The sequence below is a fragment of the Salvelinus alpinus genome, chromosome 20, assembly GCF_045679555.1.
Source record: "Salvelinus alpinus chromosome 20, SLU_Salpinus.1, whole genome shotgun sequence".
NCBI classification, from domain to species: domain Eukaryota; kingdom Metazoa; phylum Chordata; class Actinopteri; order Salmoniformes; family Salmonidae; genus Salvelinus; species Salvelinus alpinus.
The window spans coordinates 44,093,944-44,111,596 of NC_092105.1; the positions used below are offsets into that span (position 1 = coordinate 44,093,944).

General features: G+C 40.9%; 2 protein-coding genes across 5 annotated transcripts; one reads left to right on the forward strand and one right to left on the reverse strand.

The window, feature by feature from the left end:
• Positions 1-1,319: 1,319 nt before the first annotated feature.
• On the forward strand, positions 1,320-8,754 carry LOC139546955 (rac GTPase-activating protein 1). 3 transcript variants are annotated; one of them, XM_071355950.1, is made up of 17 exons: positions 1,320-1,346; positions 1,748-1,839; positions 2,385-2,587; positions 2,851-2,987; positions 3,075-3,147; positions 3,265-3,318; positions 3,399-3,497; positions 4,640-4,784; positions 4,874-5,058; positions 5,177-5,332; positions 5,421-5,516; positions 5,609-5,807; positions 7,193-7,331; positions 7,592-7,724; positions 7,932-8,058; positions 8,234-8,336; positions 8,486-8,754. In XM_071355950.1, exons 2-17 carry the CDS (start codon positions 1,752-1,754, stop codon positions 8,538-8,540), a joined length of 1,992 nt encoding a protein of 663 aa, XP_071212051.1. In that variant the 5' UTR covers positions 1,320-1,346; positions 1,748-1,751; the 3' UTR covers positions 8,541-8,754. The 3 variants fall into 3 exon arrangements, with proteins under 3 accessions (XP_071212051.1, XP_071212049.1, XP_071212050.1); XM_071355948.1 differs by lacking the exon at positions 1,320-1,346 and adding an exon at positions 1,465-1,632; XM_071355949.1 differs by lacking the exon at positions 1,320-1,346 and adding an exon at positions 1,469-1,632 and having other exon boundaries at positions 7,226-7,331.
• Positions 8,755-9,302: 548 nt separating this feature from the next.
• On the reverse strand, positions 9,303-16,932 carry LOC139546956 (mannose-1-phosphate guanylyltransferase regulatory subunit alpha-A). 2 transcript variants are annotated; one of them, XM_071355951.1, is made up of 13 exons: positions 16,780-16,932; positions 16,195-16,292; positions 16,013-16,116; positions 15,727-15,919; positions 15,539-15,598; positions 12,396-12,526; positions 12,201-12,215; positions 11,310-11,450; positions 11,131-11,228; positions 11,006-11,052; positions 10,837-10,929; positions 10,485-10,653; positions 9,303-10,138 (listed from the first exon to the last, which is right to left on the reverse strand). In XM_071355951.1, the coding sequence occupies exons 1-13, from the start codon at positions 16,817-16,819 to the stop codon at positions 10,038-10,040; spliced, it is 1,290 nt and encodes a 429-aa protein (XP_071212052.1). In that variant the 5' UTR covers positions 16,820-16,932; the 3' UTR covers positions 9,303-10,037. The 2 variants fall into 2 exon arrangements, with proteins under 2 accessions (XP_071212052.1, XP_071212053.1); XM_071355952.1 differs by lacking the exon at positions 12,201-12,215.
• Positions 16,933-17,653: the final 721 nt, after the last annotated feature.

Here is a 17,653-nt window from a genome sequence, read left to right on the forward strand (position 1 = left end):
TTAAAAGTTTGGCTACATTTTCTGGTGCCTCCCTCATATCAGCATCAATGTGTACATATATCCTAGGCTACACTTTGAAATGTAGGCTAATTATTTATGTACAGGTAGGCCTAACTGACAAAATAAAGGGAACACCAATATAGTGTCATAATAGGGCATTGGGCCACAACGAGCAGCCAGAACAGCTTTAATTTGCCTTGACATAGATTCTACAAGTGTCCGTATCTCTATTGGAGGGATTGCAACACCATTCTTCCATGAGAAATTCCATAATTTGGTGTTTTGTTGATGGTGGTTGTCTCAGGCGCTGCTACAGAATCTCCAATAAGTGTTCAATTGGGTTGAGATCTGGTGACTGAGACGCCCGCCCGCCCGCCCGCATACTCGCCCTTTAAACCCCCTATGCTCCTTTGAGACCCCTGAGCTCTCTTCTTTTGCCATGGTAGACAAAATAATGGGCAACCTGGCATTTTTATATCCTACATGTACAAAACCCTAAGCATTATGGGATGTTAATTGCTTAATTAACTCAGGAACCACACTTGTGTGGAAGTACCTGCTTTCAATATACTTTGTATACCTCATTTACGCAAGTGTTCCCTTTATTTTGTAAGTTACCTATACATTTATGCTAAATAGACTTGAATATTATTCCAATGTTGGCCTTTTTAGAGGTGAATTTCTGGCTTAGAATTTCTGGACAGCCCCGTTTATTTATTTCAGTAGTACTCTTATTAGCCTTTAAAATCACTGTGAATGACCTACTGTAGGTCCTACGGTAGACATATGTTGGCATATCAAACAAAAATAAATGAAGTATTTTATTTTGGGAAGGTTAAAATTGCACTTTGGGATGGTGATAAAAATGGTGATTGGGGTATATTGACGGAATTATCAGGACATTTTTGGATGTATTTTGCCTTCAAATTCTACAGAAACAGCTATTTAAAACAACAAATCTCACGGGGCACGCTCCAAACCCCCCTGGAGGTGTTTTTGACACTGGAACCCATTGACCCTGACCCCCCAATATCCAAAACAAAGTTATGCCCTTGACATCACTAGTATAATGGGGGGAATGAACGGTAGCTAACTGGGCTAGACAGGAGACTCGATATTCATCGTTGCCTCCTATGCCCAGACAGACCTACTGATTCAGCACCAACAGTTTTTGTAAATGTTTGTGATGTTACTAGCGTGTAGGCTAAAATGTTAACATCAAATAATATTGTTAAGAAGTTACATTATATTGCCGACCGGTAGGCCAGGCATACTAAACACCACAGCTGTTTGTGGACAGGCAACGGGATCGCGCTGGGTGGTCACGTCCACACATCCAGCAGCAGGTGCGAGCGCTTTGTAATTAGAATGTTCTATGTTTAGGTGTGTATTCTTATTTTAGTCCTCAAATTTTAATGTGATATTATATCCCCATTTGTTGTAATGTATTATTTATTGGCTAGTGATTTTGAAACTAGTGATACGTATCGATTATTGATTGATTTATTAATTTAAATTCATGAAATAGCCTACCTGTTTAGGTGCATTTTGGATTATCCCAGTGTTTGGTATGGGCTTTTATTTGGCTCCCCGAAAGCATGTTCAATTGACACCCTGCGTCCTACCTGAAAGGTAAGGAGGAGCTGTAGTGTAGGCCTATTGATAGTTTTCGATTTTTATGCCATTGCGCTATGCGTCTCTGAATTTAGTCTCAATGTATTTAGATGCAAACTATTCTATCCATCAGTATAATGGGCGAAGCCTTTATCAGGGAACTTCTCTCTCTGTGCCTTCAACGGATTGCTGTGGAGGAAAATGCAATGAACAACACTGAACTTGGTAAGAATGCAATCTGAATAGCCGTTGTGAACTTGTTGCAGAATGCAGGTTTTTGTTTCTGGCTCTACACTATACATTTTGGTTTTGGCCAGAGTGTCTGTTTCACAGAATTAGAAGTCCTCTCTGCAATACCATATTCCTGTTCAGATGTTAACATTCCATGGGTTTACCTGGGACTTAAATAAGTGAATGTCCAGTCAAATCCATTTTTGTGTGTACATGCTATTTTGCTTTTTTTCAGCTCGGGAAGCGTTACGGCTCCTAAAATGTGAACAGACAATGTTGAATGGTACACTACAGTATAGTCTCAGACATGTGACTTGAGAATATTTTCAAGGTGTATTCCACTAGAAGACATGTTCATGTGTGATTTGTAGTGGGATGTTATGACCAGACTTGGCATGTACTCATTTCTTGTTATGGTATATCCTTTTTGTTCTGGCGTTATATATATATACACACACGGAACAGGCAATTCTTGCTGCCTATGGTGTTCAAATTGGTATCTGACCCAAGCCTCATCACTTGTCTTCTCTTTCCGCCAGAGTTTATTGAGGTAGTGAATAACTATGATGCCACAAGGAAGAAATGGCTACATACAGAGCTGGAGTTGAAGAGGCACAAGGCGCTACTGTTGAAGTCCGACATAGCCCAGGCTGCCCTGGAGGTCAAACTAAAACACTGTCGCAACCAGGTCGATGTGGAGATTAAGAAGCGCTATAAGGCTGAGGCAGACTTTCAGTACCTGGTATGGCTCCTTTTAACCTCGTTGCACTGTCCTATTGGAACTCATGATTTACACTGTTAGAAGTCCATGTCTTTCACAATGTCATGGCCGGTGTCCTATTCATGGAAAATGTAGTAGCACCATTATACCTCGCGTGAAACTTGTGAACTTGTCAGTGATGCACTTCGACGTTCATAAATAAATGCATGGGTTGATTTGTAAAGTGTGTATGAAGATGGGGCATGTTCTCCTTTAACGGTCTGTCATGTTGTATTCCTACACAGCAGCGGCAGATGCAACTGATGTGTGACATACTGGTCCACGACAGCAAGTCCAATGCGTGTCTGAATGATGAGCAGAGATCTCTGCTGGCCAACTTCAACCACAGGGGAGCCAACGTCACCCAGCACAAGAGCAAACGGTATCACACGTATAGCCATTACTTTTTAAATTACTTCATATTTCCTTTATTTTGTTTTTTATTTTGTTTCTTCTGCTTTCTCTTTAGATTATCTGTCATCGATGAGTCTTCATTCCTGTCTCACTCTGATATTAGTTATGATAGAACTGATGATGACATGGTAGGTGTTTTTTGTTGGTATTTATGACTGAACATCCACATAATTAAATGTCAAAGCTGGATGTGGCTTGTCCATGTGTCACCTTTTGCCGTGAACATTTTGTTTCAATATGAACAGGACCTGGATGTGACAGCTGTGAAACCACTTAAGTCGAGAGCAAGGGAAAAAAGGGTAAGTGTGGACGTCTTGAGGTTGAAGCTGTGATTACGATGGTGCTTTGACCCATATTCTGCACTCTTGGGCATTACCAGCGCTCCTCCATGGGACCGACTGTAGGTGCGCACGCAGGGAAGAGGGGAAGAGTAGGTGGCCGATCAGACGATCTCCTTGAAAGAAGACCAATTGAAAAGGTACGCAAAGGCTAAATATGAGTGATTTGACCAAACATTCTTTTCATAAACATAACGCTGCAACATTGAGGTTCGTGGATTTGTTAACTTTCATAATAAGAAAAATTCACTGGGGTTTCGGTTTCAACCACAAAAAATGGACTCTGAATTGTTCATGTTGCAAATTGATGCTTATTCCTTTGTTTAAAAATGGATGCCCTCTGGTTTTACACAATCATCTGCTAAAACGTATTTGGCTTCACAATGCAATGGCAGTCTAGTTTTCGGGAAAGTTATTTGAATCAGCTGGAGTGGAACTAATGCCTTTTCACCGGGGAGATGGTGACTTGGTTCAGCCAGTCTATCTTAAGCCCTAAGCACAAAAATATGAAAAGGTTTTTTAGTTCAAACGTATACATTCATTTTATCAGCAGGTCATTAGAGCTTGTGTCTTTTTGAAAATAAATCATTGAACATTTTGTGGGATAGAAAGAACCTTGCTGGATTAACAGAGAATTGTTAATTTGCACCCATGATGGTTTAGAATAGAGTTAAAACATTAGCAGTTCCTGGTTAGACGTGTATTCTGCAGAATCATCTGTGTTCCTGGCCATTGGGTCCCTGGACCTACCCACTCGGCAAAAGCTGGCTGAATCAATGTTGTTTCCATGTCATTTCAACCAGATATCTGTGACTGAATCCACATGGAAAACTGCTTGGATTTGAAATGGTCAACGCAATTTCATATTTTTAACTTAAATCCAATGACATGGTGACATTTGTTTGTTGCATTCGCGTTAGTTGACAACTCGGTCAACTAGGCGTTGAACTGACGTCTGTGCCCAGTGGGTTGTCACTTGCTATTAGGTGGCTCATTCGTCAGTCTCCAGGGCCTCTGCTCGGTGTCATCCTTTCAGTGCACAGGTGGAAATGTCACCCTATTTCCTATAGTGTACTACTTCAGTATGTAAGAAATAGTGCCATTTGGGATGCAGTCTTTGTCTACCTTGGTCACATTCCTTCTTCCACATGTGCTGTAGAGACCACTTCACTCTGAGGGAACAAACAATTCAGCACTGACTAACTCCGTTAGCATGGAAAGATCAGGTTAGTTAATGAAATACGAATCGTGACAATGGCAAGTGTTTCGCACTCTTATTCAGGAAGTTGAGACTACGATTGTGACCGCGTCCGTCACAACCCCAGAGAGCGGAGGTCAAATTCACATGGTGATCGACATCACCCAGGAAACACCTGAGAAACCACCCAGGACTTACCTGAAGGAGCACCAGATTTCATCTGTTGGCGGTAAGGGAGATGTACTCCACGGTCGCTGTGGCTCAAGCGATGTTTCCCAATTCCCATTCAATGAAATTGTCAACATTTCTGTTCTTCAGAGCAAACGTCCGTGTGGACTCCCAATGATGAAACCGCTGTTGATCATGAAACTACCGTGGAGCCTGAAACTACCATGGAGCCTGACACCATGACAGAAATGGAGTCCACCACAGAGCCTAGATTTAACCAGGTGTTCACTCCCACTGTTAGCAAAACTTTGAGACACTACTTCCTGTCTAAAACGGTAAGAACTGTTTCATGGATTCCCGTCTCATGTTACACAACATATGGACTCTTGAATAGGAATTGTTAGTACTATTTAGAATGTGAATGCAACTTCTAACCATCTGGGCCCTTTTCAGGTGATTCGTCCAGAAACGTGTGTTCCATGTGGGAAGAGGATCCGGTTTGGGAAGATGGCTGTGAAGTGCAGGGACTGCCGTGTGGTAGCGCATCCCGAATGTAAACCGAAGTGCCTGGAAAGCTGCTCTGCCTCATGTGGAGCTCATGGGTCTGAGGTACCTCAACTCAATATTCCCTAAGGTTCCAACCTTGCTTTGTTCTGTTTGAGATGAGTATATATATATTCTTTACATTCACTTGCAGGACACGTTAGAGAGCTTTGCCCCACCTACCCAGCCTAGGATCCCTCAGATTATTGTTCAGTGCGTGAATGAAATTGAGAAAAGAGGATTAGAGGAGGTATGTTCTCAATATGGAATACTTTCCATTCAGATGTTTTATATTTGCCTAGTTATCAACATAAGTTTGACTTCCTCCTCCCTCTGTTGCAGAAAGGCATCTACCGTGTTCCTGGGGGTGAGCGTATGGTGAAGGCGCTGAGGGAGAGATATATTAATGGGAAAAGGCCGCTCATGCTCAGTAGAGTGGGTGAGATCCACGTTGTCTGTGGACTTCTCAAGGACTTCCTGAGGAAACTGAAGGAGCCTCTCATCACCTTCAGGCTGCATAGAACCTTCATGGAGGCCTGTGGTATGTGTTCCCACACACTGTTCCAAATGGCACACGGGCCCTGGTCAACAGTAGTACAGCAGTGCACTATATATAGGGTGCCATTTGGGACTCCTCCACTGTCACTAAGATGTCACACCACCAAATGGAAAGGACACTTGGCCTGCGTCTACAGACAGACAAATTCAGATTTTTTTTCACAAATTTTGACCAATCGGATAAGCTCTGAAAAAGAGTTGATGTGAAGCGCTGACATGATTGGTCAAAAGACCAGTTAGTGGAAAAAATATCAGAATTGGGTTGCCTGTCTAAACGCAGCCATAGTTTTTCAAGTGGAGGGTATACAATAGTCAACCTCTCTTGCGGTGGTCTTAATTGCCTGTTGAGCAGCTGTGATTACAATTGTATTGGATTATTAACACCGAAGCGCACTAGGTTATAACCACTGTGCAGAACCAATACAGTAGTAGTCTGTCCACGAGATTTTTTTCAGACTACCTAAATGGTACCGTAGAGCTGTCATGATACAACGGGATGCATTAGTTCCGGTGCTTTGTATAAATCATGATTTCTGCAGGTGTTGGCATCTTTAAAATTTCAGAAGGGACATTTTGGCCCATAGACTTCCCCGTAACTTGAAAAGAGAGAAGGTGGAATTCTTCATTCCACGTTTTCTCTTCTCTTAACACGTATGGACCCAGAACTTAAAAGCAGGATCTGAGTGTTGAACTCAGACTTTGTGATTTGGCTTCTGGTTTTAAGCCGCACTAGAGTATCTGATCTATGTAATCTACATAAATGGAATGCATTTGGCAGTAACTCATGGATGGACTTTTAATGATCTCAATATCGCCTTGGAAAGCTTTAGGTATAAAGTGCTGGAGACATGGAATGCGTTTACTTAAGCTCATCCATTTAGGGCAGATGGTTATTTCGTTGTAATTCCCGACAAACTCCCTGATGACTGTAAAAACAATCAACGCTCAATATTTCTCCCAGCCCAGTTTGTCTACTTTCAGCATATTCACTTCAATCTTGTATATGATCTTGAGTGAAGGGTAAGTGGTAATTTGCACCGTGCCGGGAATTATCCAATCTAAATTAGTCTTTCTCGCTGCCTCTTAGAAAAGCCGATTTGACTTTAGGACATAGCACCTCTCTTTTGTCAATTGCGTTGACGTCTGAGGGAGCTGAGGGTTGCTTTGTCTAACTTCCTTGGCAGCCAATAATAGATATATGCTAATGCTACAGAGAACTATAATTTCTACACTCTCCAGAGGCCTTCTCGGTCATAATGAAGTGAGCGAATCAACTGAAAGATTACAATCTGCTGAGTGAGTATAGATTTGAGGTGTACTGTATCTCTCAGCATTGTTACGATGTTCTCTATGCTATGGTGTCCCAAGGGCCTTCGCTGATGGGATGTGTATCAATTACAGAGATTCCAGATGATGACAACAGCGCAGCAATAATGTACCGGGCCATAGGGGATCTACCTAAGCCCAACAGAGACACACTGGCTTTCCTCATGCTTCATCTGCAGAGGTAACGCCTATGGGTGATGGGATACCTCTGGCTTTAGTGATTGGTTTCTCGCCATGATCGGGCACTGATTTGTGACGTTGAACCATTTTCTCAACTTGCAGTCCCATAAATGTCGAGTTCCATAACGTGTCACGATAATTGTAGTTAAGCAAAATTGGACCACTCAGGTGCATTTTATTGCATGAGTAAACAGGAAGTCTATATTTAATGAGGTTGTCTTAATAAAAAATACTGCACACTGCCTTCCCCTCTCACTGTAGAGTCATGCAGAGCCCCCTCTGTCAGATGGACAAGAACAATTTGTCCAGAGTGTTTGGACCAACCATTGTTGGACATGGAATGGCAGAGCCCTCCCCAATGACCATTATGAGGGACACAAACATTCAGCCAATGGTGGGCACTGTCTTGTGCATGAATGTAATGCAATTGAGTCACTATTCCAGTATTTAGCAGTGTTCCTGAAGTGCCACAGTATTTCCAATGATTCGGTGCTGAAACACTTCCACTGTCAATGTCACCCATAGAGATGGTAATACAATTTGAATTCGGCGTGATGCCTCTGTATTTGTGAAACCGGTTTGTTGATTTAATCTCTCTCAGGTCATAGGCAGAATGCTGTCGTTCCCTGCTGAGTACTGGAAACGCCTCATCATGGTGGCGAGGGACCAAGTTATATCATCAGTTGTCGACGCCAACATCAATAGCGAGAGCCATAGTACAGACAGAGGTAAACGCACAACTTGTCAGCAACACTAAGCTGCTGTGCTGTTACATTTTTCCATCAATGGTGACTCAACAGCCCTCACCCAAATGTCACGGGAGTTACTTGTGTACATGATGCTGGACTATGACAAATGCTAAATCATCATGGTGCCTCTAACATGCATCTCCCATCTCTTCAGATCGTCTGTTTAAACCGCTGACTTCCCCAGAGCTGAGTAAATACCCCAAGACTCCAACCAGTGGTTCCCTGAAGGGCAGAATGAAGAATGCCTTCAACAATACGTAAGACCACTTTAGATTTTTTTTCTTAAATTAAAACATTTTTGTAATTTGCTCAAGTAGTTTTGTGGATGTATGACAATGATTTGCTAGCTCTTCTCATTGTTACAAGAACCAATCTTGTCACTTGTGGTGGGTTTTGTTTTTTGCAGTAACAGGGCAAAGACTGACCCGGGCAAAAATAAGTTCTTCACATCCCCCAACTGATATCATTGGCTTCCAGACTAAGTTGGATTAGTTCTGTGGCATAGACTGTTGGTATATTCATGAGTAACTAAAGCACTTCACATTTGGCTATCTTTTCAGTGTAAAAATGTTTCGTATCATAACATGGAGTATAAGGGTTAGAACGGTGTACATTTTAGGAACCACACTAATGCATGAGAAACTTTAAATAAACTACGTTATGAAACTGTTGTAATACTGTTTCTAAATGGAGAGATCTGTGAAATGAGACTTCTGCATGAACGTGACAATCAACACCTTTTCTCCTATACTTGGCACAGACTGTTGCAATTTAGTTACAAATGGTGGTTTTGTATTTTTAAAACCAGGAACGCTTGATTTGAAGCAAATTAGGCATGCAGCAACAATTTTATACTGGGTAACAATTTCCCATTTGATTGTCACATGTACAAAATCAAAGGCAACTCATTAAAGTAAATCTCTCCTACAGCCCCAAATCTTTAGGTTCCCTGCCATGTTCAAATTGAAGGCAAACATTTCTTGATTGCAATTGGTACATTCATTTTTGGACAAACACTAGCCTCAAGGTTAAACTGTTTATCTCATGGTTGGTCAGTCCTTGCATCCCTAGCGTTGTCTATTTGAAGTGGTACAGTTCAACAGCCCCATCCCTCGGCTATTTACCAAAACAGGCAGGGTTGCCGCTTTGTTATTTCGAACTGCTGCTTGCCCCTTTTAACCAAAATAAACTGAGTAATTTCTTTCAAAGAAGAATGTAAACGCTTGCAATTAATGGTCATGTTTTAATCAAAGCACATGTAAAAAGGCCCCCAAATTACCCCTCACAATTAAACAAACCAATTCCTTTAATTTTGCAATCTGACTAAATCAGCTGCAGACTTTCACTTTTTTTTCAAGATTACATTTCAGTAACTAGGTTGACACCAACAAATGGTAAGTAATGCTAGCAAACCCTATGCCAAAATAACCATTGTTTTAATTTCTCTTACATGGTAGAGCTAATCATAGGGATAGTGCAGAAATGTGAAACTAGAATCCTTAGTTGCTACATCCATTTGACTTAATTGTGTGAACACACCCATTTTGATTCTTGAAGATTAACTTATGCATGTGCTTAGTTCAACTGTTGTACCCCATCAGAACCCAAAATAAAAGCTTGTTTTACTCCAATGTTTAAACACTGTCTAGCCTCAACATGGTTGCATCCATAGCTCTGAAATTGAGTGGTTACATTTCTCCAGGCTCATTCCTCAGCTTTTTACCGAAACACAGGCGGGTGTTAGGTTACGGGATGACATTCATGGTGAGGTAAATAACCAACCCACTATCATCCTCCAAACCATCTCATAACATCCGTTAATTCATAAAGGCTAAAACCTACAATCTTTCCAAACACCTAGTGTCATCTTATATACAATAACCCAGAGGCAGTGACATTGTTCTTCAAGCTACAATCCTTACTTTGACACTAAATGAACACAGAACGCAGCAAATTATCTACAGTATAATTTGGTTTTTGAAGCTCCTGTTGAGGTCTTTGTGTGGCAGAACAATTGAGTTGAGTATGATCACCTCAGATGGGATAGTCACATTACAACCTGGGGGGAAAAAAAGAGCAATATTAAAACCTTGTCAACTGGAAATCAGCCAATCCTGTCGTACACACTAAATATTGAAAAAGCGTGGACGACAAACAGAATGGTGCAGTTTGAGGCCATGTGGCAGAAAGTGATGAGTGGGTCTGGGCAGGTGGTATGTCGTTTAACTTTTGTATACAATTATTTCACATGATCTAAACACGTATCCAATATCTTTTTCACTAACGTTGGACTGTGCTAGCTCTATTGTAGTCCTTTTCAGCACGGTTTCAGAAACTATGGTGTATGCGTAACCAAGCCAGCACAGCTCAACTCAGTGTTAAATGTAAAAGTATTTGAAACTTACCAAGAATGGTGATTGATGGTGTGAGTTTTCCATCTCTGAAGAGTGTTTCACTGTCTATTTTTGCATAGGGGTCATTTGGATTTGGGTCACTGGGAGTTCCTTCAACTCTGGCCCACTTGCCAATAGTGCTGTCCCACCCCACTATACAGTTCAACACACAACTGTGATCCTAAAAAGAACCATATGACAATGGAATTGGGTCACTCAATTATCAATCCTACTTTAAAACACGTGGACATGATCATAGCTCACATTTTTATATTTATCATGGGAAGAGCCAGTTAAGCATTAATTTTTCTCCTGGGGAACTGGCAAATTTAAACAATGACTTTTGCCACTGGTAACTGCTTGCCTGTAGGGTAGCCCCGTGGAGGATGATGGACTCTCTCACACGCACCCCAGCCCCGATGGTCACTCCTGTGCCTATGGAGACGTTGGGACCTAACTATAGAAAAACATTATTAGGAAAATGTTTTTGTTGTCTTGTGCTGTGTAAGTAATACCGAGGAAGAAGCACTTACCACCGCCGTAGTGTCAATGTTGGCTGTTGGGTGAATGTAAACATTTCCTGGGACACAAAACCAAATCACTGGTGTGTAAACAAACCAGAAACTGCAAAGCTAACAAAAGTACTGGATTAGTTTACCAGTTATTCTAGGCCCTCCATCCTCAGTTGTAGCCAGTCTTTCAGGATGTGTTTTATGGTACTGGTTAAGGTACAACCGACTGGCGTATATTGCAGACCTGTTAACAAAAATGAGTCGAAGGAGATTCATGACAGTACACTACGTCTTCAGGTTTCACTGACGGAGACGACTTACTCACCCTGCAGATTTGATCTGGCTCCAGAAGGCAGGTGTTTTGTAGACATAGAGCTTGCCCAGCCCAGCCAGGGCTGTGAAAATGTCCTGTTCTAACCGAATGGCCTCAGCCCGATGCCAGCCGTTGCCATTGGTCTGCTCATCTCTGAGGAAGAGATCAATGTATGAGACTATTCTGTAGTACATTTTTGAAAGGCAACAAGACAGTTTGAAGGGCTGTAAACAAAAGTGAGTAGGATTCACCAAGTGCTTAAGGATACATGGAGTGTTAAGTTGACAACCACAGTAGTATTCAAATGGATTGTGACAGGAACATTTATTTGACAGAAGAATCAGAGGCAACATGTTTGACTTGAGTAATGGTACACATACTCAAAGAATCTTAATATACAAATATCACAACCCCTTTGAATGTGTCCAAATGTTATTGAAATGATTGTACATGTGATTAATAACCAATTGTATAAATCTATGCCAACTTATATTGAAAAGTGATGATGTGCAGTGTGTGCTTGTTTTGTCAAACTTTCCAATGTAGAGTATAGATAATCATTCTACATCTAAATCGCTGTGAAATATTTTCAATAACCAAAAATATTGTGTTTGAAGCTGGTGTACAAAAGACTTAAACACAGGAGGCATAGAAATAGTGCACATAGAACATCTACCGCTTCTTAGACTTGCTTTGCATGAGGATGACAGATCTATAACTCATTCTGTGAATTGTCAGGTCGCCCAAAAAGTGCTATATTGCAGCTTTAAGAACTGTATCACCCCATGTGCTGGTATTGACTCCATGAAGAAACACACTTTCTAGATACATATTTTTGTGTGACGTATTTTACTAATGCCCAGCTCTACAACCACACTGTGCAGCCTAGCTGTACCGACTTACCCCTCATATGGATATCTGGTGATGGGAAACGGAATGATGGCAGGAAAGGGGAAAGGGAAAATAAAGACATGAGGACAACCAAGGATAGGAATTGATCAAATGCACATGCACCACTCCCACGCATAGAAATCCTAGGATCTTAATAGGATCTCTATGCTCCCGCGATAGGGTCCCCGAGGGATCCCTCCCACTCACAACAGCATGTCCTGCTGGTTCTTCTGGAAGACTGCCCCAATGTGTTGGAAGATCTCTGGGGTAAACAGGTAGATTCCACAGTTGATGATGTCACTAACAAAAGTGCTAGGCTTCTCCACATAATGTAAAACCTGAAATAAGAGCAGGAGATTACTTTCTGAATCAAGTAAGAACTGTCAAATGTTTGTAGAAAAGCATGTAAAAGCACCAACATGAAGTGGATGGCAAGTAATCTAGCAGTTAAGAGCGTTGGGCCAGTAACCAAAAGGTTGCTGGTTGAAATCCCTGAGCCATCTAGAGGAAAAATCTGTCGATGTGCCCTTGACACGTAACCCTAATTGTTCTGGATAAGTATGTCTGCTAAATGACAAAAATGTCAAATAAAGGGTAAGTCTACTTCAGAAAAAATGGAGGCAGACATTTTTCAACCATTTTCCATCCTAAAAATTACAAATAAGCAAAGGCTTTGAATTTAGGTCAAATAGATGGATAAGGGGTCATAGAAAACATCTAGGAGAAAAAGTCTGAAGGTATTTACATCAAAACACAATCATGAAGTAAAGACCCCTGCCAACTAATATCAACACGTTTAGTTTTGTTAGAATTTGCTCTGCCTTCTGTAAGTTTAAGAAACATTGCCTTAAAATTCCGTTACCAAAAACCCATATCTTTAAGATATTTTCACATCTCTCCCTAATGAAAGTTCAGAAGGTAGACCTATCAATTAATTAGTGTTTGTAATGATATCAATTTTGTTTATAAATTATTACGTGATTAACTCAATTCCGTTACCAAACCAGTAACAGAATTTCTGGAGAGAGCAAGAGGACAAGTACATTAGAGTGTCTAGTTTAAGAAACAGACGCCTCACAAGTCCTCAACTGGCAGCTTCATTAAATAGTACCCGCAAAACACTAATCTCAACATCAACAGTGAAGAGGCGACTCCGGGATGCTGGCCTTCTAGAGTTCCTCTGTCTGTGATCTTTTGCCCATCTTTTCTTTTTATTGGCCAGTCTGAGATATGGCTTTTTCTTTGCAACTCTGATTAGAAGTCCAGCATCCCGGAGTCGCCGCGTCACTGTTGACGTTGAGACTGGTGTTTTGCGGGTACTATTTAATGAAGCTGCCAGTTGAGGACTTGTGAGGCGTCTGTTTCTCAAACTAGACACTCTAATGTACTACTCCCACTCCTCTTTTTATTCTGGTTAGAGCCAGTTTGCGCTGTTCTGTGAAGGGAGTTGTACGAGATCTTCAGTTTCTTGGCATTTTCTCGCATGGAATAGCCTTCATTTCTCAGAACAAGAATAGACTGATGAGTTTCAGGAGAAAGTTATTTTGTTTCTGGCCAGTGAGCCTGTAATCGAACCCACAAATGCTGATGCTCCAGATACTCAACTAGTCTAAAGGCCAGTTTTATTGCTTCTTAAATCAGAACAACAGTTTTCAGCTGTGCTAACATAATTGCAAAAGGGTTTTCTAATGATCAATTAGCCTTTTAAAATGATAAACTTGGATTAGCTAACACAACGTGCCATTGGAACGCAGGAGTGATGGTTGCTGATAATGGGCCTCTATAGTCTGTACGCCTTTGTATATATTCCATAAAAATACATTTTTATTTTTTTATATATTTTTTTAAATCTGCCGTTTCCAGCTACAATAGTCATTTACAACATTAACAATGTCTACACTGTATTTATGATCAATTTGATGTTATTTTAATGGGAAAAATAAATAAATTCTAAGTGACCCCAAACTTTTGAACGGTAGTGTGTATATAAATAAAAATTAATAACAGAATTTCTGCAATTAAATTGGCTACAATGGGAAATCATAGTAGTCACAGACCAGTTGGGTTCACAAGTTGGGACAGCCCAGTACAGTAAAGAAAAGTATAGTAGAGTTCAGTACAATACACAGTAGAGCACACTAATGTACTGTATTTTAAAGTACTCTACTGAACTACAGTGTACAAAACATTAGGAACACCCTCCTAATATTGAGTTGCACCCCCGTTTGCCCTCAGAACAGCCTCAAGTCATCGGGGCATGAACTCTACAAGGTGTCGAAAGCGTTCAACAGGGATGCTGGCTCATGTTAACTAATGCTTCCCACAGTTGTGTCAAGCTGGCTGGATGTCCTTTGGGTGGTGGACCATTCTTGATACACACAGGAAACTGTTGAGCGTGAAAAACCTAGCAGCGTTGCAGTTCTTGACACACACAAAACGATGCGCCTGGCACCTACTACCATACCCCGTTCAAAGGCACTTAATATTTTGTCTTGGCCATTCACCCTCCATTCACCCTCCATTCACCCTCCATTTACCCTCCGAATGCCACACATACACGATCAATTGTCTCAAGGCTTAAAAGTCCTTCAACATGTCTTCTCCCCTTCATCTACACTTATTGAAGTGTATTTAACAAGTGACATCAATAAGGGATCATAGCTTTCACCCGGTCAGTCTAATATTCCTAATATTTTGTTCATCAGTGTATATTTTACTGAACTGTACTGAATTCTACTGTGTTGTACTTTGATGTCCAAACTTGTGAAACACAGATGTCTATAATTGGTTCAGATTTGGCCGGTTTGAAGGCAGAGCTCATTAAAAGAATAACCAGTGTGTTGAATAATACCCAAATATGCTAAGGGGATATTGCCTATTTAAACCTTTGTGTACCTATTTAGGATACATCACCATGACGAGAATGACATTCATATCCTTAATTATGCATTTCTGTGTAGTAAAGATCAAGGACCCATGATAAAATTCTGTTACCGGGTATAAATCCACTTCACTTACTGTAGTTCAATAACAAAATATTTTTTTCAAAGTCAACGTGTCATGTCATAGCTGACATCCCATTCTTTATGCAGACTTTGTTGAATCTAAATTTGGAGCATATGTGAGTTTTGAAGACATGGCGATTTTACAGAAATTCCATTACCTAACTTTGCATCTGCAAAATGTCCAGTGTAAATTGTTAAAAGTAGTCCTTGTGCATAGAGTTGTATGGTTTGTTAAACTTTTAAATCAATGGTTTTTGTTTGGCATACATAAAGTGAAAGATAGAGTCTCAGCGCAAATTCTGTTACTGTGGAATTGCCCATGACTAAAATGTGCTGCATCATCACCTCATTTGTTTGCTGGTTTTCCACAATACAGCCATAATTCATGGACTGCTTTCTGTTTGCCTGCAAAACAAAGAAACAAATGAAAGTCAAAGGAATTATACCCCAATGTCCCCATCAAACATACTCCCAACAGTTCATTGGCCAACTTTCCCTGTATTGAGCCATAGAAATCATGGATGTCTCCTCACAGTTGTCCCCAGGATGACGAAACTGCTTGGCTCTCCGTGTTCTTTCTGGAAGTTGAGCATCTCTGGTAGAGGAAACTCAGAGCACACGTCAGCATTCATGATGAAGAATGCCTCTGGGCCACCAGATAGAATCTGATCTCTGAAGTGGTAGATTCCACCCCCAGTGCCCAAAGCAGCATACTCCTGCAAATACCTACAAAGGTTCAACAAGTTTATCAATGATCCATCCATTCTGAATGTGTTCTATGTTCTTTTTAGGACATTTCTGTAATATCCTCTTGTTTACCTGATTGAGATTTTGAATTCCTGCTGTGCGCTACAAATGAATCTGGTAAGTTCTTCATTTGGCTGGTAAAAGCCAATAAGCAAAATCTCCTTCATATTTGGCACCTATGGGGAAAATTAAAAACATGTTTCTTTCTACCAATGAAGATGTAGAAATTGATCATTTTATCAGTGCTAACTGACCTTGGCACATGCTTCAATGTGATGCTGTAGCATGGGCACACCAGCAACTGGAAACAAGGGTTTTGGGACCTCAAATGACAACGGTCGAAACCGTGTCCCTGTATGACAATGAAAGTCACCTGCTCAGTTGATCACATAACATTTTCAGAAGTTACCTTAGGAAAAGGAAAAACGTATTATTCCATTCTAGATTCTGATGTAGTAAAAAGCACTCCAACCTATTATATTCTACGGAGTTGAACGCACCCACCTCGTTCAATTAATGCCAATGCAAGTACTGGTAGTTAGCACAGAATGTTTATGCCAGGCTATCAACTATCTTGATGGTAAGCTGTCAGCCCATGTAATCGTTTGTTTGCTTGCTTTTTCGACAAAATGCTTATTGCTAGAATGTTTAGATAGGCAAACTGCACCTGAGGTTTTCCATGATCACTCCACGTCATTCATTACAACTAGCTAGCTAAACTTAGCCCTTTAGAGCAAGGCTGGCTAGCTAGCTAACGTTAGCAAGATACATGGCTATATAGCAGTACTGGAGAATGAACATGTAGGCATTTGTAAAATAGTGATGTATTTAACACGTACCTTTCTGCGGGCCTCCAATGAGAATCACAGCCTTCAGCATTTTGAATGTGTAGGTAGCTGTCTAACCTGGATCAAATATGCTCTTCCTGAGTTGTTTGTTATGCTCAATACGTCACCGCGTAAAACTGAGGATTATGGGAATTTGAGTTATTTTGTGTGTCAGAAAGAGAACCTTATACCTCAGTCATAGAACAATAAGCCAGATATTTCAACGGATGTATAAATGTGAAGCATCCGGTTGTCGTTTCCACTTCCTACCAAATGGGAGAAGATGGAGAGGGGTGGATTTTGGCCGACATTCTGCTAATTTTCTAACCATGAAGCTTTTGATCTCCATACCTGCAACAAACAGAGAGGAATCCGTTTTTGTAGACTTTACCCTTCGTCAAAGTTTCCCAAAATTGTGTTGTTCAGGAGCACTTCAAAGAGCAGGTATTCCCCAACGGAAATATGCAAATAATTGCCAGAACGAGCCCATTGGTTCTCTCTAGCTTCTGCTTGGCTCTGCCCACTGTGAGTCATTTGCTACTATTCAAAACGGCAGGTGCTGCTCTATCTTGCATTAGTTATAAAAAATATTTGCCCCAGTGGCGTGAATTAATCGGGATGAATGGGTTGTGACTGGATAGAGTACAGCTACGACCGGAAGTGACTTTTCGTAGCAGGTTAACAGAAAATGTTAGGTAACCCTAACCCATTTTCTAACCTTAGCCTAATTATCCTAAACTGCTACGTTATTTATTCTAACCCGCTGCGTAAGACATCCATGTTCACGGTTTTCCCTCCAAATTGTGTTACTTTGAAAACAATGCTAGTGAAAATGTATTGTTCACAGGTGGTGGGTTTTTGAGCTACTTCTAAATTGCACTGCATG